Here is a 23,519-nt window from a genome sequence, read left to right as displayed (position 1 = left end):
ATCTATCTATCTATCTATCTATCTATCTATCTATCTATCTATCTATCTATCTATCTATCTATCTATCTATCTATCTATCTATCTATCTATCTATCTATCTATTTATTTTTCTGCATACTTTATGAAGACCTCTGGTAGAACAAATAGTTCTTTCTGCTAGCAAAGATGTGTATAAATCACATGTGTTAGAGATCTGTTCAAATGATGAGTCACTCATTATCCAGGGAGGAGGAGAGTAAACACACCTGCTCCCTCTCAATGTGTGAGTTTGCCTGAGTCTTTATGGGATAGGCGGATGCTGGCCTAAGTGAATTACAGTTTTTCTCAGTCGCTTTGGTGCTTTTCTCACATCACTATTAACATTTGCACAGCAGTTTGTGCATTTCTCAAAACAATTAGTGCAAACTGCAAAACCTAGTGGATAACCTGCAAAAGTACATCACTTGCTCAAAATGGATAGTCTATTACTCAAAAGCAAGTATTCATGTCAATGAAACTGCCAGTGTCATCAAAATGAGAAGTCTTGACACCATCGTCTATGAACAAGATAGTCAAATGGCTTTGTCATGTTTTCATTATGACAGTTTATTCTCTCAGTGTTTTCCAATGCAAAAAAAGGTCAGAACTCGGTGACACTACCTGAAAATGCTCAAGACAGCACTATACACTACTACTATGCAATTGTTCAATTTAGGAGACATTTCCAGGAAAAAATTATAAAAAAAAGTATAAAATTTGCTTGACAGAATTCAATAACTAGTTCAACAATTTTGTATGTAATGACTCAAGCAATGAAATGAAGACTATTAGTTTTATGGGAACGACTATTCAGCATCCATAAGTATAGTTCATTTTGACTGACATGACATAAGCAAATGACAATGTTATAAAACAGCAGAGAATTGTATGAAAGCAACTGATACATGTCCAAAAGCATTTGAAATTTGTTCAGAGGAAGGAGAAATTGCTACTATGATGTGCTCAAATGACTAAATGTTGCAGAGGTTGAACTAATAGTTATGAGAATTTTCATTCTGATCTGAGAAAAGCAACTGAGAAAAACTGTAAATAAAACATGAATACATCTCTAATCATAGTTAGTTTGTTGACCATAATTCTTTAAACAATCTATCTTTTTCGACACCTGCCATGTTTTATCAATGACTGTACTGGACTAATTATTCTTTAGCCTATTTACAGTCAGTAAGGATACGCCACACATCTGGGAGGTTCTTAATCGTATCACAACCATGGTTCATTTGGCACAGCATTCAGGAAGGCAGATGGGAGAACTGGATAAAGCATTTTTGGAACAGCACTCTATATACCTCCTATAATGATTCACGTATCAGGAAATTAAATATTGTTTTAAGGGTAACAGGTTTTACACGTCAAAATCTATCCCATCACAATTTCCCAAACCCTCAAAGATACACCTTCAAATCGCTTATTTTGTCAAAAACAAACAAATGATGTGGAGAAAACAGCAAGAATAAGAAATGCAATGATACTGAATTTTTCTTTACACCCATGGATTGAACTATTTCTCATTTTACGTATAGTTTCATGCCATTTTTAGGCCTTCAAGTTTCTTTATTTATCACATGAACAACAAATACAGGCACCGCAGTTGGCAAGTTGAAAAGGTGCAATACTTTATTAATCCCCCTGACATTTAATTGTTTTAATTTCTCTCATTCTAGAATGAAAATATATAAATAAATAAAAAGACATACGTATCATGTAATATTTAATGATGTTCCCCCTATAGAGCTTATATGAAATATAGAAGTACAATGTTAGGTTAATTCATCAAAGTCACTTTGCACCGTTTATTCATCCTCGAAGGGAAAATAGATGTACAATATACTTATGAATATATGAACAAAAGTAACTTGTAAATATAATTGTATGAAGGAAGAAATACAAATAGCCTATAGTTGTGGGCTACATGGCTATAGATCTAGATCGGACCATATTGGCTACTAGGCCCCTGTAAAAAGACAAAAACATGATAGAAATCTGCACTGACTTGGAGCATGTGTTGAATTGAATACCTGTGTTAAAGTGGTTGATCCCCCTGTTGGGGCGATGGTGTAGCCAACAGGTGCAGTGGTCCGACCATCCCACAGTGCTGCTGAGCCTGGGTTCGTCCCCTACTGCGCATGCGCCCCCTCGGCATGCTGAGAGACGAACAGAGCAGCTATTGTTAGCCCCGCAGGTTGTGTGAGTGAGTGAGTGTGTGTGTTTGTGTGCGTGTCAGAGTTTATCCCGCACTCACCACCTACCTGTTGAATATTCACCGGGTTTATTTGCAAAGCGAGACTGCCAGAGGGTCCACACTGTCGAAGAACAAAGTCAAATCTAAGGTGAGGACAGGTGAATGAGGAAAAGGAAGGAAAGAAGGAAGTAAATAAGGACGAAGCTACTTCAATGTTATAACAGCGGCTCGGACATTTTTTTTTTTTTTTTTTTAATCCACGTCGAAAAAAACAACAGTAGTAAACATTCAAAATGCCGTTGGGACCGTGGAGGAAGAAAAAGCAGTCGACTAAGGAGCACTTGGTGGATAATGAGGAGGTCAGCGGTGGACACGCAGGTGCCGGTGGTGCTGGGAGCTTGGCTAAAGCCGCCGTGAACGGGGCAGGTCTGCCGCCGCCACCTGCCAACCTGCGGCCCAAACTGGTCTTCCACACGCAGCTGGCGCACGGAAGCCCCACGGGCAGGATCGAGGGATTTGGCAACGTCAAGGAGCTGTACGGGAAGATAGCAGAGGCGTTCAACATAAGCCCACCTGAGGTAAACAGCTCACCTGTTGTTGATGTTTCTAGGAAGAGGAAAAAACACAACAGAAAGTAATATGAGTGATTTATTGGTGCGTTCAAGTGTTAAAGCTGTTTTTTTACAGAAAAAAATTGAAGTAGCCTTCTCCCAGAGTTTTACTTTTACAAAAGTAAGCTATATAGGCTATAGTTATTGGCTAGGCCGACGCTACATGTCATATGGAAATAGGCTACTGTAACCTTTTGCACCCTTTTACATGTAGGCCTATTTAACCTTTGTGGCAACTCCTCAGATTATTAGCCTATATTATGACACGTTTATAAATACAATTTATTGTTAAATATGAATTTAATTCAGTATCTCCCAAACTCTTTACCTTTCGACCTCTTGCAAAGCAAAGTGTTAAAGCTCGATTTCACTGAAAACATTGAAGTAGGCCTACTTCAACAATCCAACTTTTAGCCTATAAAAGTGGCTACATACACAATGTAAGTACTTTGAAGTATTTCTGTTATACTTGACTACATGTCATAGGAAAACACTTAACTTTTTACTCTACAATTATCAATGTATTTTTACAACTAGCTTCTATTGAAATTAATAGCTTATGTTTTGAAGCTTTTATTATAATTAGCTTACAAAGTAGGCTACAATCAAGTGTTAAAGATTAAATCAGTGTCTAACAAACATTTTGCCTTTTGACCTCTTACAAAACAAAGTGTTAAGTTGCCTATTCCAAATTCAACAAAAGTAGCCTACACGTATACTCAAGAACTGATGTACAATTATTTGGTAGCCTACTTACTTTTGAGGATTTTTGTTACATTGAACTACATGACTGTACTTGTTACCCCTTTATTTAACATTTGAGGCACTTAGCTTCTTTTCTGATTAAGACACTGATATAATGATTCGTTTATAACATACAATCCATTGTTAAAGATTAAATCAGTGACTTCCAAACATGTTGACCTTTGACCTTTTACAGAACAAACCCACTTTGAGACAAACGTCCCCAACAGAGGCCCAAAGAGATCAAATAATCAACAATTTTTGAAAAACTTAAAAGCAAAAGCTACGATAACATAAAAAGTCTGAATAACAGTTTTTTTGCAGCTGACCTTGAGCATACCCTTAAATCATCAAGACCCCTTAGATGTATCTTGTGACCCTTAGCTCTAAGTATCTACTAAACTGTATGTGGTAATAGTAGAAAATGTAATAAAAACAATAATCGTAGTTATCATTAATGCATCACTATCAAAAACATAATAATGTCATAGATAATAATATACCAGTAAGAGGAGGACACATTTCCTACAGAACGAGTAGTTTTACTTTTGATATGTTGCTGACAATACTTAAAATACTTATACTAAGTACTTTTATTAAACATTTATACTTACTACAGACTATTTTCACACCGTGGTAACGCTACATTTCCTTAAGCAAAGAGTCTAAATACTTTGGTTCTTCCAGCATTCCAATATGAACATTAACAGTAAAGGTTTGGGTAAACAACACACGTATGAGAGGCTTTTCATAGGGATTACAGGGGTGGCCATTAGAAGTCAACTTTGATTGTCTCGTGTGAAAAGCTAGTGGTGTGTTTGTAAAGGCACGCCCTGTACACTCTCTGCCAACCCGCACACCTTTAACCCCAGGGGACTGAGAGAGATCTGTGTCTAATCTTCATTACACAGCCACTGGGTATACCTGACAAATTAATGTTGCCGCTATTTTTAGATACAGTTTTATCTTGGAACATGCCATGCAGCATCAAATTCCATTGGGAAGCGGGAGTGGGGAAAAAAAGCTACATTGTGTACTAGTGAGGAGGCCCTGAAAAACAAAAGCAGGTTCTTCTGTGTCCTTCTCTTAACCCAGACGGCTTAAGCTTTTCAAAGGAAAGTGTGAGTGGCATGTTTGTCTTTTTGTCAGCCTGTGACTAGATAGGCCTGTTATCAGCCTGGTGTGGTGTAAGACACAGACCGAAACTTCCTACGCCTCTTTAAAAATGTAACTTTGCTTTTGGAAGTGTATTTTGCCAAACACTTCTGGTAGAAAGGTGTCATTACGGTGTCTTTTCCGTGGATTGAGCTCGGAGAATATTATGTCATCAGAAATTGTATGTATTAACTTGAGACACGGCAAAATATGAACATATTTTATGATATAGCGTAGCGTGTCATTATACGGTTATGTTTGACACATTTTATTATCAAAGAGACCGTAATCTATGGGCGCTCGTGGTGTAGTGGTTAGAGCGTACCCCTTTGAGGCTCAGTCCTCTTTGCAGCAGACGATGTTTGAGTCCGACCCGTGGTCGTTCTCTGCATGGCATTCCCCTCTCTGCCCCATTTCATCTCTATGTAGTCTGCACTATCAATAAAGCCGTGAAAATGCCACAAAAAAAGCTAAAAAAAAAAAAATCTCTCTTGATTATTTCAGCGATGATAACATCAATGCATTTTGCTAATAGGGCTAACATTTTACATAGTACAGCTTTAAGCTCTGAGATACAGTTGCTTCATTCAACAAGTGCAATAATAGGAAAGGAGTTTGGTGTCTCTCTGGCATTGGTACACACTAGTGAAGCACAACAACACAGTGATTCATTTGTGTTAAAGCCATAGACTGTTTATAAAAGAGGATAAGACAAAGGGCTGCTTCCCTGAAACTGGTCTGAGTTGATGGTAGAAGTTAAGTATCCTTAATCCGGCTCAAACTCTACTATTTTTATGGGTATTTGTTCCATCAGGTCGATCAATAACACTCATTATGAAGTTTTGCTCTCTGTCTAGACTTGTTGTAGTACAGAAACTGCCCCACAGCGTGTTCTTTTCCTAACAATAAGCACAGCACTACACACGAGATAAATAGAGTTGGGTTTTAAGCAACATTTGGAATCCCCAATTGAAACCTCCTTCTCTGCCAGCACTAGCCCTGTTAAAGTGTCTCAGAGCAAGATATGGATCTTGTTTCAACTCTTGGAGAACATTGATGGTGAAATAATGCCATAAAAAGCTTGCCAAGCAGGTACCAAAGGGAAAACAACAACGCAACATGTATCAGTATGTCCCGTTAACGTTGGCATTCTTTGGTTCATGCCATGCCAGTGAGGTTACTGACCTATTCAGAAATGTGGCACAGATAGTTACAGAGACAAATACAAGCACACAGGCAGACAGACAGACAGACGGAGGGACGGACGGACGGATGGGGTGTGATGTGATAATGTCAGTTTTTGGACTCCACAGTTTTTTACCACAGGAAGTCCCTCGCGTCCGGCTCTGTGGGCATAGCCTCAAATCAAAGCAGATAATTTGTCCCGGACACAGCCACAGGCGTCCCAGAGTGCCCCTGGGAGCAGCTCCTCCCTCCATAAACACCAAAGCTCACTGCCCATGTTGACTGGACGTGACCTGTGTTAGACGGAACATAAAGATATCAGCGCTGTCTAATGAAAGCCTTATTATTTCCCATCAAAATGCAGCTTTTCATGGATATAGTAACAGGTCTATTTTTTACCCAAACCGATATCTGTCCATACTGTGTGCGTGCTGAAAAAAATCTGGTCTTGTTGCACAGCCTAGGCTCTGTAAACTGGCACGTTGCTAGCTATGGTGGGCCACCTTTGTTAACACAAACTTTGTATACACACCAGTTTAAAGAGCCTAGAGTAAACGATTTATTGATGATGAAGTTAATTCGTTTCTGCTTGGTATATTGTGTCAAATTTTAGAAATGAGTGTCAGTATGATGCCCACTTTAGAAAAACCTATAGTGCTTAATATCTTACTTAGAGGGATATGAACTATAGTTTTCTGCCGATCCTGTTACCAAACCATTCAATTCATTAGTGTTGAAAGTATTAAACATACACAGCTTACAAAAACAAGAACTTTCCGTAAAAACAGTCAGCACACTTCTAAAATACCTATAAAACTGATAAGAGAATAAATATAGAATACTCTGGTCTTGAGCATTTGAAACCTTGAACCTTCTGCTACTTGACAGCTTTTGAGACTCAGTGCTCATTGGACACATTTCATTCAGTATTGAAGGTTAGTACTTGTCTGAAGGGTCCAAGGCTCTACGTGTTATTTGTTACAAAACTGTCAAATGCAGTCTGCTCTGCCTTCAATTTTTGCTGAAAATATAAATGTCCCACTGAGATTGGGACGGATTTTGAATGTGCCATCTGCTTCAGTCCTTATATGGACGTCAGAGTTTAATATTTATATAGAAAAACACATCACAAAGATCTTGTTTCCTTTGTAAATAAAATGTCTGTCACAATTTTGCAGTGTAAAATGACTGATTCAGTTAAGACAGTTTATGCTAGCATCATTGTAAGTAATAATTTGTCTTTATGTAAATGTTTTCTCCCTTTTTTCTGGTTTAATTTGATTAGAATTTGAAACGCCAAAATGGAAGTATAGAGATTATCACAGCCTCGGAAAAGTGATTAAAACAACTTGTCCCAGACATACTTCTTAGCCCCTTAAGTCAAACACACACACACTAATGTGGAATATGAATTATACATAGTAAATGTATTGGAATAAATCGACAGCCTTATTAATAATGGACGCAGTTTAGCAAACACAAATCAGTGACGCCCATCGAGGAGCTGCTCCAACATGCTGTGTCTTGAAAAGTAAATTGGAGGACAAAGTATTCTCACATGGAGCCACCCAGAAACCAGGTTACGTGAGTGCTTGGCGGAGCCTGGCGTGAATTATGTAATGAACAATGGCGTTGCCTTCCTTCCACTAATTTCCCCTAATAGCTTAGACTTTACTTTCCAAACAGACATCACATTGCATTAAAGCATGTCTGGATTGACTGTGTGTGTGTATTGTTGTTCACTTCATTAGACACAGGTCCCCACGTTTCTGTAAACTTAAGCTCAGTGTCAGGAAGCAGAACTGATAGAAAGGCAATTTGATTTGAGTGGAATCATTTAGGATAGGATAGGATTAACTTTATTAATCCTCAAGTAGGAAACTGGGTTGCCACGGACAACACAAAAATACAAGTACCAACATAAGACAAGCATGGTCAAAGAGGGAGTGCAAAGGTCCACTACAATAGTAAAATGATGATACAATTAAATGATCAAAGTATAATAAAAAAAAGTGCAAAGAAGTGCAAATGAGCGATGTACAAGATCTTCTCCCCCTCGTCATTGTGCCATATTGCCACAAACAGTCATCAATAACAAACTAAAGATAAATACAGCAGCTGCATTAACTTAACCACAGCAAACACAAAAAAGTAAAGGCTTTACAGAGCATGCAGCACAGTAGACGCTCATATATTATGTAAACTCAGATAGGTCAGTATCTGTTATCTCATCTGGAAAATACATGGCTGTAAGGTTGCAGTGTTTAGTGGAAGAATAGGATCTTTCTTTATGTGCTCACTCAGCTCAGGGCGAAGTCTGGTTATTGGCCCTTCCAGCTGTAGAGTTTGAGGTGTGGCTGGAGGGTTGACTTTGCTTCTTCTTCTTGTCCACCTGTTGCGGTCCAGCGCTCCCCAGAAAGCACACAGACATTTCCCTGCAGTTTGAATATCACTACTAGCATAGCAAACAACACGTCTTGTTTGTTTTTGTTTGTTTCCCAGGTACTCCCACGTTAGCAGCCAGACATCACTAATCTTTGGTGGCAGATTAGGCAAAACAGTCTCATTTGATTGGGCCTAGAAGCTGCTGTTTGTATTAGCCGTGCTCCAACACTCACTTCCCTTTGAAAGATGTTGTGCAAACCAATATGGATGTGTCATGTTCTTACTTAGAATGTAATAGTTTATCTTGAGAGTTTATTTTCTTGGTATGTAGAGAATGTTAAGTGAGGCCGTTTCTCACCTCGACATGATGTGAGCACGAGACACTGCTTACAGGAGCCATAAGTCCATATTGTATTCAGGTCTGAAGCAACACCCAGTATCACTGCAGGCGTTTCTAAGGCAGAGCAGTACGTCACAATATTCATAGTCGTCACCTGATAGCAATATACACGCCCTGCCCATTTTATTAGGCACCATCCATTATATAATCTAAACTAATCCAGTAAAGCATTTTGCCACATATTTTACCTTTTAGGAAGCTTATAATGGACAGATTATGTTCAAAGGTCTTTGAATTCAACTATAGGATTGCAGCCATATCGCCCCCCCATTCCGATATTGGATCAGTTTGGTCACATCACTAGTGATTTATATTTTTATTTCACATGATTTTCATGGATCCAAAATTGGGTTAAAAGTCAATTAATTGACATATAAATATTATTTTTTTAGGAAATTCTGTTTCTGCTGACGTTATAGTTTCAATGGAAAGCTTTCCTGTCCGACTGGCCTGCTTCTGGTCAGGTCCGTTTTTAGACTTTGCTTCACCATCGACTGAACCGGTGTTACAGTCAATCTTAAACGCAGAGATTTACCTTCACTGCTGCATTGTGATTGTGATTGATTGTGATCTCACTTAGATGAAAATAAAGATATAAACATTCAAGATCTGTCTATTAAAACACAGAAAAGGGGCAGACAGTCAATGTATGTATTTCAAACAACTGGAGGCTGTCCTGTCACATGTACAAATCTTTGAGTAAGAACATTTTATTGATTGAGAACTATGATTGCTAAAAAAAAATGCTAATTTGGCTCATTGTTCTGCCACAATATAAATGACCTGACCTTAATGTCACGTGGCTCTTTGTTGGTTTTCTTATCTTTTGCTGTAATATTTTCATATTTTCAAATATATATTAATATTTTTATACAAACATGTACTACTTTTGTGGCCTTCAACATCACAGTTTTTCTTTACATATCTGTTTTCTTCTTTGTGAATTGATGTAGTCAGTGCTGGTTGAGTATGTTGTCAGTTTCAGTCGAGACACGATTACGTCTGTTTTTCTCAGCCTCCTTCTATTAAACGTCCGTCCGTCGACATTTTAAAGAATGGCACATCCGCACTCAGGTAAATGATTACTGCGTCTTTAATGCTGATGGATGTGATATCCTCTTGTGAACTGACTGAGCCACACCACAAGACACACAGCAGCTTACATCAGCATTACTGCTTTATGACTTAGTTAAAACAGTAACACCTTGAAAATGAACCGGAAGGGAAACGGGAAAAACATGATTCCACTGTTACACTATAGTAATTCCACACTGTACACGTACTATTCTCCATGAAGGAACGGTTACGGAGACTGTGAATTGGATAAATGTATGACTGCTGGTCAGAAAAATAACAATGGATCAGTGTCACGTTGAAAAAATTATTACAATGAAACAAGAACTGGCTTTGAATCTTTGACGTCTCCACCTACGTATTCTCTACAGAGATGGCTCCACCTGCCTGTGTTTGTAGAAGGTAAAAGCTAAATAAATACAGACTATAATTGGTTCTCACTATGAATTATGCCCTACATTGAACTGTGGACAAAAAGCTTGGGAAACCCGTTTCTTTGGTGACATAACTGCTTTCTAACACGGAAGTGTTTTGCTGCCACACCGGAATTTAAAATAAAATCAGCAACACGTTATAATATGAAGGGTTTGTTGTTTGAATAGGTTGTTCTTAGAGCTATAACGACTTATTTCCATGTTATTACAACACATACATGTATCACGTTATAAGGCTCTATTTATCCAGTCTTTTGTCATTATTCAGGAGTAAAGGAGGATTGATTGTAGATGGAGGTTTCAAAGATTCATTGACCAGTTCTTGTGTTATTATAATATTTGTAAAGACAGTACACTCATCCAATATAAAATATTATCAATGGATAGAGGACCTTTTATTAACACCAGCCCATGAGAAAACATGATCATGGTAAAAAATACTGCTTGTAACAAATATTTGTATGTTCATAGATTCTGAGGTTTTCAATGAGGAAGCACAAATATGTCATAACACATAAACATAAAACGTGTGTCCGAAGCAGATCTCTGATATGCCTATTCATATTATTATTTGAATTATTATTTTTATTTGTCATAATTATTTAATAATTTCTTCTAGCATTATTGGAGGTACTTTCTCTCCCAGTTACCTCCATTGTAAGATGCTGTGCGTAACCCTGCATTGAAACACATTTATAACATGAACATTGGCTCCAAACTCTAGTTAAAAACAGATTGTGTCTGTTTATTCTCCTCCTGTGTGTTTCTATTCCTCTTTTCAAAACTATTATTGGCCTGTGAAAAGCTGTGTCTTGGGTGATGCTGAGCAGATGGCGTAGCCTTTTCTCCCATCATGTGCTTATCACGGCTTATAGGTCAGTGTGGTGGTGTAGATTCTTAATGCTGTTGTGAGTCAGGCCTTCACTGCAGTGTGTGACGCTGCATCCACACACACACACACACACACACACACACACAGTTTCCCCCCGCGGTGTGTTGGCTGTCGGCCCGGCTGGAGGAGAGAAGTGCTGAGAGCTGCAGAGAGAAGCTGCTTAATGCAGTCGGCAGCCTTGGTAACCGGGTGTGGGCGTCCGCTGCTGTACCTCCCACTCACTCACTCCTGGGTAAAGTGTGTGTGTGTGTGTGTGTGTGTGTGTGTGTGTGTGTGTGTGTGTGTGTGTGTGTGTGTGTGTGTGTGTGTGTGTGTGTGTGTGTGTGTGTGTGTGTGTGAGTGGCGAGGCGCGAGGCTGTTATGGAAAAAAGAATTGAAGAGAGAGCCATCATTTCAGTGTGACGGTAGCACCCCCCTCCCTCTCCCTCTCCTCCAATACTCCCTTTCTCTTACTTCTCCTCTAGTGGCCTCTCGCTCTTTCATAGTCCGGTAACCCAAGGCAACGCATGAGGCCATGACTGCTCATGTGTGTGTGTGAACAGCAGCGCCTGTTGATACACAGCGAAGATAAAAATAAATTAAAAAAGGGCCCAAACAAGGCAGTGCCTCGCTGCCCAAATCCTGATTAGTGCATAAGGGTCATGGTCCTAATGAACCAGTACAAATCAATTCCTTTCTAACGGAAGTCAGCCACTAAATCCTGCCTCAGTGTTCAGTCAAAGTTGATCCAACAGTAGATGCGGAACTTGGTTCTAGGTTTATCTGAGTAAATAGAGATTTAAGTACAACTTATTTCTACTTTCATTGTTATTATATTATTATATAGTTTTATTTATTTATTTATATTAATTTGTTATTGTTTATATATATATATATTTTTCGTTATTTATGATTTATAAAATATTTTTTAAGTTTTTATTTTTTATTTTTTAATAATTTTATTTACATTACTGACCCACATGGAGATGAAAACAGAGTCTGTTAACAGTATGTATCCATCCTTGAAAGTAGAAATCACACAGGGGTTGACCACAAGGTCATAAGTAGGAGATGGGTCATCGATGTCGTGTTGACATGCTTGAGTTTGTTGTGAGCATTTCTTTCTTGACGACCCAATAAAAAGATGATAATTTAGAAAATAAATGAAACTAGTAATCTATCTTACAGTATTGAGAATAGCTTCTCTTTCTGTCTATGTGGCTTTGAAGCTTAATGATTCACGTGCTTGGTTTCATCGCCTAGTTTAAGGTGCTGTTTAAATCAGGCCGCTTGTGTATCGTGTTCCTGCCGATCGCGTTTCTCTCAATCTCTCCTGCCAAGACGGGACAGCGGTGTCAAGCCAGATTTCAATGTTTCAATATTTCTGGCTCAAAGGGAAAGGTCATATCCTCTCAGCTCTGTTTGCTTCAGTTTCAACTCTGTGTTCAATACACAGTCAGACACAACACATGATAGCATAACTCGGTGGCTGCAATAAAAAGGAGCAATTTTCCCAGATGAGTACTGCATTTAGCGTCCTGAGGCAGTGCTCTGTCATTTTCACACAAACACTTTTATTTTTGAATCTGGATCAGATTTCAGACTGTGGCTAAAAACAGGGACTTGTGCCTAATGGTGTATAAACTAGGCAGACACTTTTTTTTTTCGGGGGAAATCCCCAAGTTATATCAATTTCGCACTATCAAAGTAATAAGAAGCTCAATCTTATACAATGTGTGCATTTGTTGAGTATACACTACTTTATGTGCATGTTTTCAATGTACTAAATCTGCCTGCTACATGTCTTTGTGTGTTCAGATCCTGTTCTGCACACTAAACACCCATAAGATAGACATGGAGAAGCTGCTGGGGGGACAGATCGGCCTGGAGGATTTCATCTTCGCTCACATCAAAGGGCAGAAGAAGGAGGTGGAAGTTTATAAATCTGAAGATGCTCTGGGCCTCACCATCACAGACAACGGGGCAGGATATGCATTCATTAAGGTAAGAAGAAAGGGAACACATCAACATTTGACCTTTATTTCACCTCTAAGTTGACTGTGTCCAGTTATTAACATTTTTGTAAATACACAGATAGGCACACATTTAATTTATAGGTATTTCTGTTGCGTTTATTGTACTTTTTCTACGTGTTTAACGTACTGTGTAACAGTTTGTCAGTGGTTGTCTTGACTTAATTAATTTGCTCAAAAAAAATAAAAAAAAGTTTTAGAAAACAGCCATATTGTTTAAAGTAATTGTAAAAACTAGCTCCCATAGTGGAAACCATAGTAATACAACTTGGTATGTTGCCTCTGCTGATGTAGACAGGAGTAATGAGCTTATTTGGTCTCAGTAATGTTACTCCACCGTAACAAAGTGCTCACACATATGACTGCAGGCTGTCGAAGTATGTGAACTTTGAAAACTGCCTCAAACAAGTCGGCTTACCTGGCAGTGTGTACTTATTCATTCATATTTAAGCTTTGATGTGAACTAAACTTCTACATTTCTTCCTATATCTCAAACCTAAACTTCCTTAACAACTTGTGGACAGAATTAAACAGTGATATTTAATAACGTTTTTTGTATCCTGTATAACATATTGTACACTTACAACCACACAGTATTATTGTGTCCAATTTATATTTATTTATCCTTTATTTAACCAGGTTAGTCTCATTGAGATTAAAATCTCTTTTTCAAGAGAGACCTGGCCAAGATGGACAGCAGAACACAGTTACACATAAAACACAATACAAAATACAAGTTCGATATTAAGTACAGTTGTACAACATAAAAATAAGATTCTTAACTAAAAACATTCACAATTTCCGATGGAGTCCAACTTCAAACTCTTAACAACAGCCTTAAATTCGTTTAGAGTTACCAGGTCCTGAAGCTTAAGCTGCTTTTGCAGGTTATTCCATGACGACGGCGCAAAAAACTTATATATATATTATACAGTATGATATATTGTTTAACTCCTGCACTCCCCTGCTCTTTCTCAATGGCAGCGTATCAAAGAGGGCAGTGTGGTGGACTCGGTGAAGGTGATCAGTGTGGGCGACCATGTACAATGCATTAACGGACATAACATTGTGGGGACACGGCACTATGAGGTCGCCCGCATGCTGAAAGAGCTGCCCAAAGACAAGACCTTCACACTCAAACTGGTCGAGCCCATGAAGGCATTCGGTAAGTGAAAAGGAACCAGAAACAGAAAAGGTTTTGTTGATGTTGACATTGATTTTTTTTTCCATTACTGACCCACATGGTTTAAGAACAGATTGACATTCAGGATTGTGTTATCTTGTCTCAGTATAACACATTAGATCATTTTCTCATTTGCATTATGAGATGAGTGTGATGAGTGTGTGTATATTTTGTCTTAAAATGGGTCAAACTCACATCTTTGGTGGATTATTTTGACGAGACAGCATAGTTTTTTATTCCGGCCCAAAAAATAGCTTTCATCCAAAACACAACTGGTAATGTTTATAATGTTCACTTGTAATTATACAAAAAAAGCCAGTATAACTAAGACGTCTATGTTCAGTTTCCAAAAACACTGGACTTCCTGTAATATTTGTTTCCCTTCCGATGGACAGAAATGCTGGAGCCCAGGTCAAAGGGGTCCAAACCTGCCACAGAGAACAAGATCGGCACGGGACGGGGGACTCTGAGACTTCGCTCTAAGGGTCCGGCTACTGTAGAGGAGGAGGTGAGTGTCTCTAGGTCATCCTAGTGTGTCTGTGAAAATACATCCTCCTAATCATGGTACTCTGCAGTTTTAATGTCCTTTAATGGGAACTTTTTTGGGTGCATTTTTTTTACACTTTCGGACATGAAACAGATGACACTATAATGAAGACTAACAAATAACAAACAAACAAAAAAAGACATCCACAAAAGATGGTACAAGCTCATCCCAACATCCCTATTATCTCACTGAAATCTGTAATAATAAATCCTTGTGATACTGATTTCAGAAGCAGGAACATTACAGCAATAATATACAGTAAAAACTGAGGGAGTAAACGATTGAAACTGAGTTGTTTGTGTTTTATAGCCGACAGAATTTGAGGAAAAAGCGGTGAAGAAAGTGGACGACCTCCTGGAGAGCTACATGGGCATCAGAGACACCGAACTTGGTGAGTGGGACACGGTAAATCTTCATGTGCAAGTATAAATTATCAATGTTATTCACTGTTACAGTGAGAGATGTCTGAGAGATCCTTTGCCTTTGTTTTGTCCAGAATACATGTATGTTACGTTAGTTAAGGAAATAAGCTGGAATTTTTCATACTAATTGATTGGCTTTATCAATTTTTTTTTATAATGACATTTTATTTTTATTTTCTTTAGTTTCAACATACAATACAAAAAGGCTTTATTAATATTCATTTTGTGCTTTGTCCTATGTTACTCAATGTTTTTATAACATACCATTCCCTATGCAAACCCGGGGCGTAAACAGAACTATTATCACTCTTCTTGGCAGGACGTAGCTGTCACTGTTGCAGTCAGTGGAAATATTGGATTTAAATGTTGATTTTTACCTGAGCAAATATTTGATCATTCTGGGCAGACAGTAGACTGAAGATTCAACCCTCTGCTGTATACCAGATAAATAATAATAGTATTATTTTCTTCTCTACTCTGTTCAGCTGCCACGATGGTCGAGGTCGGGCGCGACAAGAAGAACCCGGACGAATTCGCCATGGCGTTGGACGAGACCCTCGGAGACTTCGCCTTTCCCGATGAGTTTGTCTTTGACGTCTGGGGCGCAATTGGAGACGCAAAGCAGGGAAGATTTTAAGATTGCTCCAGCCGAAAGAAAACAAACACACACACACACACACACTCACACACACTACGACAGACAGACACACACACACACACACACACACACACAAAAATCACCTCTTAAGATCCTTCCCAAAATCACCTCTTAAGATCCTCAGAAACAAACTGGACAGACGGTTGCACATGCAATGTTCCAAGGTGTAGTGGCCTTGCGCTCGGACGGAGCATCTCAAAGTGTCGACTTAAGTCAAACAGGATGAGGATTTCCACATATCAGCGTTTCACTGTTATCTTGTAAAATATATGGGTGAAATGTGGAATGCAGTTTCCATCACTGGACCTGCCTCCTGCGCGCTGGAGAGATGGTGATTCATTCCAGATGTTTTACCCCCCACACAGTTCTTCTGTGCACACCTTAAACACCTTTTTTAAAACAATCAGCTTCAATCACACTGTATAGCTGTGTCATTTTGAATATAAAAATGTATCACACGGCTTTTTATAGCCTTTTTTTTTTAAATATGTGAAAATGTTGCTGATTTTACAGCAGCAGCATTGTGTACTTATAGTGTAATTATAGAGACTGTAGCAATATTTCCCTTTTTATTTTTCCTCCATCTTTTTAAACGTCCTCAGAGTAGAAAGATGTTCCAGCCACGTTCACAAAGCTAATGATGGTCTATAAGTGATATTTTTCTTTGCCCTCACACTTCTGGGCTTGAGTCTTTTCGGAGCAATACAGAGCAACAGCTTTAAAACACCTTTAGCCAATTTTGACGACACATTCCTCGCGTTTCCATTGTCGTTATAGTCTGTCAGCACCTTTTTAAGATGTCATGAATAAGTCTTATTTTTTAGAAATGCACGATTGCTATTTTTTTTTCCTGTAATTTATTTTGTCAATGAAAAATCATTTTGCTGTAAAGAAATTTTTACACTGATACGTGGCTCAGTATGAAAGAAAGTTCTTTCCTGTAAAAAAAGCAATTTTCAAGGCTGTGTGTGGATTGGAATGGGATCAATGGCAATCCGATGTCTTAAATAAAATGCACTTGCGTTAATGTAACTGCACTATTTAAATCACCGTCAAACTGAATTTAAATAGTGACTTGATTAGTGTCATCTGCTGATGTTGACTGTTCGCAGCAGTTGCATATTGTTTGACAAACCATAAGGGATCACTGTTGTTGGATAGACAATAAAATGTGATATACTGTTATTAAGTCTCTCTCATGAATGCATCGGGATCACCACGACTCAGTACCACAAACTTTATTTGCACACTTGGCTGTGTACATGTAGAAAATACATCAAGACACTTAACCAATGTTATCAACCTTCATTTGAAGACTTGTACAAGGCGGGTAAAACGAAAAAAGTGGTGTCACTTCACTGGAAGAAAATGTAAATATACGTAGCTATTACATACACTAAGTAGATACATTGGCAGGATTACATGAAGAAATAATCGTTTTAAAGACTGTGGATAATAATGATGGGAAGTAAAGAGCCCATGTTGTAGTTCATGTTAAATATTGCCACAGATCTTTGGAAGCACATCACTGGAGGTGTTGTGAAGCTCTGGATCATTGCTGTTGGGTGCAAACAATTTATACAGGGTTAAAAATTAACCCCACAATCATCGACAATGTGTTTATGAAGTTAATCCAAACCAAGAATGACTCATGGTCGTCAAGTGTTAAAAAGCAGATCACTCTATAAACTTGGCTTTTCCTAAATCGGAAGTTTTTCCATCTGACGACAGCGAACGCAAATGAGTTAATAATACAGTTTGTCTTGGCTAGCTTGACTTGTTTATATCCTCTACAGATAGGAAGTACAGTACATGGCATTTCATTAACAGTAGCGTACAAATGTACAGGTTTTTAAAACCGACAGCGGCATGAAATGAGTAGTAGTGTTGAAAAAAATAAACCCACAAAAGGCCAAAAAGCACCAACACCATTTTGAATGGTTGGTTTAGTTGGTGAGGTGGTGGACCCCGCTGTCTTTTTAAAGCTATTGTGCGCAACTTCTGTTGCCCCCATGAGGAATAACAACAACTCTGTTGGCGTATCTACATGATACGCCAACAGTGCATTCTGTGATCACGCATGGATTTCATACATTTTGCTGTACATCAATGTTTTTTCTAAGGAGTATCAACATCTGAAATATTCTTGGGATTTCTCGAAGCTCCTGCAACAGTGTTGGGGGTTGACACCAGTTTGCTAACGCTGCCATCCTAAGAAATACAGAGAGTTTTGTCAACCTTGTTTCAACTCGTTTGGCGATGGCTTGAATCTAACAGACATTCATTCATATGAAAAAGTTACGCACTATAGCTTTAAACTGAGTTTAAATAGAGAAATGTTTTTTTGTTTAGTTTTGGGGTGTTTCAGGGCGCTCTGAAGAACAGTCTCGGGTAGGGGAGGTGTAGTAGCCCTTGCAGCCCGATGAAGGTCTCTGTGTCCCTCACAGCTCGTCTCCGACATGATGCTTGGAGGCGTCGCCCGTCAGCTTCTCCTGCGCCTCCTTCATACCGGACACCACTGGGCAGAACGGAGGGAAAATATCAACTACTTTTTCTTCTTTCATTTGGGCAGAGCCATAAATTACATCGCATTGTAAGATTTTCTATAAACAAACAAGATTATTACACAGCACTGATAAATGCTGTGTTCTGATTGGTCAATCACAGCATTCTACGGTCTGTTATTCCTAGATAATGACCGCTGTTTAGGATTATTATTATTTTTCAAAATAATTTTGAATGTATGTGGAGAGAAGGGAACTTTGAAGTCATGGTAAGGTCCTTTTGGCCATAGAGCAAACTGCTGCTTTGGAGGGAGTTCCGATTGAGCAGCCAATTTTTTTTGTACTGTTAGCTATAAATCAAAATTGACATACATATTTTGTTTCAATTAATTAAAAAATGTAGTTTGAGGTTATGTAATAAGCGGTATTAATTTCTCAAAAGTGACCTATTTTGCAATACATTATCCCTTACATAATCTGGATTGTTACCTTGTTCAGCACTGCTGTAGAAGTACTTGTAGTTTGGATTCCCATTCTTGTTGGTGATTTCTGGATGGACTTTGCCGCTGGGATCTGTGAGGGGACAAATTAAATGGTTTGTCCAGCAGGAAACAAACAGACAATTATTTATTCTGTTGATAAAGTATTTGGTCCATAAAGAATCAGAAATGAGAGAACAATGCTCCTAAAAAAACTGCCAAATTTGACATCTTCAAATTGCTTGTTTGGTACGACCAACAGTCTTATTGTGAAGGAATGAGAAAACTTACAAATATCAGCACACAGGACTTCACAAGTGTATATTTGGCACTTTTGCTTTTATATACAATTGCTGCTGATTATTTTCTGTCTATTAACATATTTCTTTCATGTGCAACACCTTGTCCTATTCATTTTGTATCCCCTTCACTAAAACTGTGCCATCAGTCTCTCCAAAGGAATCCCAAAAAGTGTTTACATTAAAAAAGGTGACCCAACCAACCAACCCCCATCCCCCTGTCCGTACCGAGGAAAAGAATCCGAGGAATGTATCCACCATCGGGGCTCAAGGTTTCGTCCTTTGGCTCCTCCTCGTCCTGTTCAAATGAGAGATAAGTCATTGTTCACAGGCCTCAGTTCAGCTGATAGTACATGTTAAGGCTAGACACTGCAGGTCATTAGGGTAAAAAATTTAAATGTAACACCAATCAGACAATTATAAACATATGAACAAATACTTCTGTAAATACGTTCAGAATAGTGCAAAGAATGATTATGGAAAGTTTAGTTGATGTAAGAATGCTTTAGTAGTCGAGATTTTTGGTTCTGAGTATTGAAAAAAAAACGAATGCTGAACTTGAGATAATGGCTGTTAAAGATGGTTAAATAGGAGCAATATACAACGCAAACAGACAAGGTTTGGTAAAATAATTAATTATAATGTAATTGAACCAAAATAGCCAAAAATCTCACAGGTTTGAAGTGCAAGAAAACCAGTTTTTTGCCATTATGTCAGCAAAAAGATATGAACCATAACAGTTTTGCTTCACATTTCCTCACCTCCAGGTTGATCATGATGAAGTTGTGTGAAAGTTCAGAGATTTCCTTGGAATCAGCAAATTTGGGCTTCAGTGCTGAGGATGAAGAGAAAGACAATACAATTAATCGTTATCTTGTTTTGCCAACAGATTCAGGACAAATCATATTGATTTTATTATCAAAATAACAATAATGAATCACATACAGGACAAATCTTTTTTAGTAAGAAATGATCAAACAACCTTTAAAAAGTATATATTTTTACAATACAAGGGGCAAGCTGATCCTTCAGCCTTGGTCTAGGATTTAGGAATGACTGGAAATATGCAGCGCCCCCTTGAGGCAAATAGATCAAAATAAATCAGGAGAGGAGTACATTAGATAGTTACACAGCTTTTGCAAGTCACTCATATTAAAATATTCGTGATTAGTCTGATAATGAAAATTCCCCTCATCAACGTACTCAGTTTTATTTATCATGATTCAGGGTTAAATCATATATCATCCCATCCATCATTGTATAATGGATTCATTCAGACATGACAGTGCACTTCCTAACCTGAGGTTCCTATGGAGAAAAGAAAGAACATTGATTTTACCTTTGCAGGCTCCACACCAGGTCTTGTGGATGATGAGCATGATCGGCAGACCGCTGTCAAAGCAAACATGGGAAAACGTTTGTCAAGAACAAAACTGAACAATGACTAGGAACTGACTTTGTTATAGTTAGTTATACACTTGTATTTAGTTTGTAGTTTGTAACTTGAATTGTAGTTTCATAAGCAGTTTTGGGCTTAAGTGCTTTCTTTACTGAGGAAATCGTACCAGTCCGTACCAGATTTGACCGGGAACAAAACTGATGTTATTTTGAGGCATTTTCTAGATGTGTAGAGAGGCATAAGTCGGAAAAGAGGCATGGGGGATTTGTTTTTAAAAAGCGGTTTTTATACCTTGGGATAATATAGTTGAACAAAAAGACAGTGGCTCAGCAGGGCTACGGGAAGTGTTTTAGCACCTTTCAGCTCTCAGTGTGTGTGTGTGTGTGTGTGTGTGTGTGTGTGTGTGTGTGTGTGTGTGTGTGTGTGTGTGTGTGTGTGTGTGTGAACACACCTGGCCTCTGCTTCCTTCTTGCCATCATCCAGCGACCTCCAGTGGATGTTGTCTCCAAACCCTGCAGGGGAACGGAGGAGTTAATAGGGCAAAGTTTGAGCTTTTGTGTAACCACTATTATATTCCTACAACAGGGTGGGTCCGACCTAGATACAATGTCAATAGAAAAGAAACTGTGCCAATGACTAATGAAGAATGGTGGTAATTTAATATCCAGATGCATTTCCGGGTGTGAGATCTTTGTAGAAATGTAATTAAATTTGTGTCACTGTTGGAACTTTAATGTACAATTATACAGGAAATGGATGTTAGATTTGTATGTGCAAATATTTATTTTTAAATAAGGGGTTAACCAAACCCAATGAATACATCATTAATTGGAGTAATCACACAAAGAAAACTAAGACAAGTCATTTAACCTGAAAAACTGGTTACTTTTTCCAGGACACAGACTTGGTAATCCAGGATGCTACTGATGATACAAAAGTAAGCTAAAGAGAGATAGTTTAGCAGCTACGACACAGACACAGACACACACAGACACACACACACACAGACACACACACACACACACACACACACACACACACACACACACACACACACACACACTGCAATATTTAGTTATAACAATACAAAATATATAAACAAATTGTAATATAAAACCCCTTCTGCATCAGTCTTTTCATCCTGGTTTTAAATGTTTAAGTGAATTATTGATTTGATTACGAGTACCAAACATCTTATGCATTGGGGGGGAATGGATGTTCTCCTCGGTTGATAAAGTTAAGCATCATCTTACAGTTTTTCTCAGTCGCTTTGGTGCTTTTCTCACATCACGATTAACATTTACACAGCAGTTAGTGCATTTCTCAAAACAATTAGTGCAAACTGCAAAACCTAGTGGATAACCTGCAAAAGTACGTCACTTGCTGCCAGTGTCATCAAAATGAGAAGTCTTGACACCATCGTCTATGAACAAGATAGTCAAATGGCTTTGTCATGTTTTCATAATGACAGTTTATTCTCTCAGTGTTTTCCAATGCAAAAAGAAGGTCAGAACTCGATGACACTACCTGAAAATGCTCAAGACAGCACTATACACTACTTGTGCAGCCATTTGAAAACTCAATAAAGTTACACATTGCTGTAGTTAGGGGAGTAAGTGAGTACAAGACACTGAATACGTATGTTTCAAATTTTTACTGTATATGCTCTTTGCAATTCTACAGCATGGTGCAAAAGAAAAATACACTTCAGTCACTTATTTAGAACAAACATAAAAAAACACCCTTTTGGTAGAGCTGTGCACAAATGTGAACAATATAACAGGACATATTGTAACTGAACATATTTAGGTAAATCATTCTGGCACATCCAGACGTTCCTGTCTGTCTGGCCACATATTTTCATCTACATCACAACGTATATTATCCCTTGCAATGCAGCGAGGAAAGTATCTATGATAAAGAAAAGGTATAAAATTTGCTTGACAGAATTTGATAACTAGTTCAACAATTTTGTATGTAATGACTCAAGCAATGAAATGAAGACTTAGTTTTATTGGGAACGACTATTCAGCATCCATAAGTATAGTTAATTTTGACTGACATGACATAAGCAAATAACAATGTTATAAAACAGCAGAGAATTGTATGACAGCAACTGATACATGTCCAAAAGCATTTGCAATGTGTTCAGAGGAAGGAGAAATTGCTACTATGATGTGCTCAAATGACTAAATGTTGCGGAGGTTGAACTAATAGTTATGAGAATTTTCATTCTGATCTGAGAAAAGCACCAAAGCAACTGAGAAAAACTGTAATGCATTCTCAAATGAAAAATATAATCAAACTCATAGGAGATGGTTGCAGTAACACAGGTCGTTTGGTTTAACCTGACAAAACTGGTTACTTTTTCCAGGAAACAGACTTGGTAATCCAGGATGCTACTGATGATACAAAGGGAAGCTAAGGATAGCTAAGCAGCTACACACACACACACACACAACTCTTCACCTGTGTTAATAAACTCACCTCTACCGCTGGCCGCTTCCACAACCTCCTGGAAACACGTCACAGACAACATCAGCTGTACAGAGGAAAATAAAAACATTTTGACTAGAGACGTCTGCATTTTGAATGGCGTTTTATTCTGATCCCTTTTCCTTTTTTTTACCCCTTCACTACTGCGGCTACAAGCTAATAATGGCAGTGACCGCTCACACAACCACAGACCCGGACGTTCAACAACCTAATTTCAAAATAAAAGTCTGTCACAGTAGCGTTACATTTCACAATAAAAATCTGCCATGTAAGTACATTAAAAAGGCCACAGAAATAAAACTACTGAACATGTTAAATGACTTAATAGGAGACCTGTTATATCACCTGCCACACCGTGGTGTACAGTTCATATTGCAATAAAACAAATAAAAATAATAATAATCAAAATTGTCATATAG

The 23,519-nt window shown here is 38.2% G+C and overlaps 2 protein-coding genes across 2 annotated transcripts; one reads left to right on the top strand and one right to left on the bottom strand.

Annotated features, from left to right (window-relative positions):
* The first annotated feature begins 2,221 nt into the window (after positions 1-2,221).
* Positions 2,222-17,065, top strand: gipc2 (GIPC PDZ domain containing family, member 2). Its single transcript, XM_080033900.1, has 6 exons — positions 2,222-2,799; positions 12,899-13,084; positions 14,098-14,278; positions 14,692-14,804; positions 15,153-15,234; positions 15,751-17,065. The coding sequence occupies exons 1-6, from the start codon at positions 2,515-2,517 to the stop codon at positions 15,900-15,902; spliced, it is 999 nt and encodes a 332-aa protein (XP_079890026.1). The 5' UTR covers positions 2,222-2,514; the 3' UTR covers positions 15,903-17,065.
* Positions 17,066-17,145: 80 nt separating this feature from the next.
* Positions 17,146-23,276, bottom strand: txndc12 (thioredoxin domain containing 12 (endoplasmic reticulum)). Its single transcript, XM_080033902.1, has 7 exons — positions 23,092-23,276; positions 21,056-21,116; positions 20,545-20,597; positions 19,967-20,040; positions 19,434-19,503; positions 18,917-19,000; positions 17,146-18,441 (listed from the first exon to the last, which is right to left on the bottom strand). The coding sequence occupies exons 1-7, from the start codon at positions 23,189-23,191 to the stop codon at positions 18,365-18,367; spliced, it is 519 nt and encodes a 172-aa protein (XP_079890028.1). The 5' UTR covers positions 23,192-23,276; the 3' UTR covers positions 17,146-18,364.
* Positions 23,277-23,519: the final 243 nt, after the last annotated feature.

The sequence above is a fragment of the Ammodytes marinus genome, assembly GCF_949987685.1.
Source record: "Ammodytes marinus genome assembly, chromosome: 9".
Classification (NCBI taxonomy): Eukaryota; Metazoa; Chordata; class Actinopteri; order Uranoscopiformes; family Ammodytidae; genus Ammodytes; species Ammodytes marinus.
The sequence above is the reverse complement of the archived record's forward strand: the minus strand, read 5'-3'. Positions and strand labels throughout refer to the sequence as shown.

What these genes read in the sequence shown, in the direction of transcription:
- txndc12 (XM_080033902.1), bottom strand. Translation starts at nt 23,191, where the DNA reads ATGCAGACGTCTCTAGTCAAAATGTTTTTATTTTCCTCTGTACAGCTG. An exon ending in GGAAGCGGCCAGCGGTAGAG is followed by an intron (nt 21,117 to 23,091) that starts GTGAGTTTATTA and finishes GTTCCCCTGCAG; the next exon opens with GGTTTGGAGACAACATCCAC. An exon ending in AAGAAGGAAGCAGAGGCCAG is followed by an intron (nt 20,598 to 21,055) that starts GTGTGTTCACAC and finishes TTGCTTTGACAG; the next exon opens with CGGTCTGCCGATCATGCTCA.
- gipc2 (XM_080033900.1), top strand. Translation starts at nt 2,515, where the DNA reads ATGCCGTTGGGACCGTGGAGGAAGAAAAAGCAGTCGACTAAGGAGCAC. An exon ending in TCAACATAAGCCCACCTGAG is followed by an intron (nt 2,800 to 12,898) that starts GTAAACAGCTCA and finishes TTGTGTGTTCAG; the next exon opens with ATCCTGTTCTGCACACTAAA. An exon ending in CAGGATATGCATTCATTAAG is followed by an intron (nt 13,085 to 14,097) that starts GTAAGAAGAAAG and finishes TCTCAATGGCAG; the next exon opens with CGTATCAAAGAGGGCAGTGT.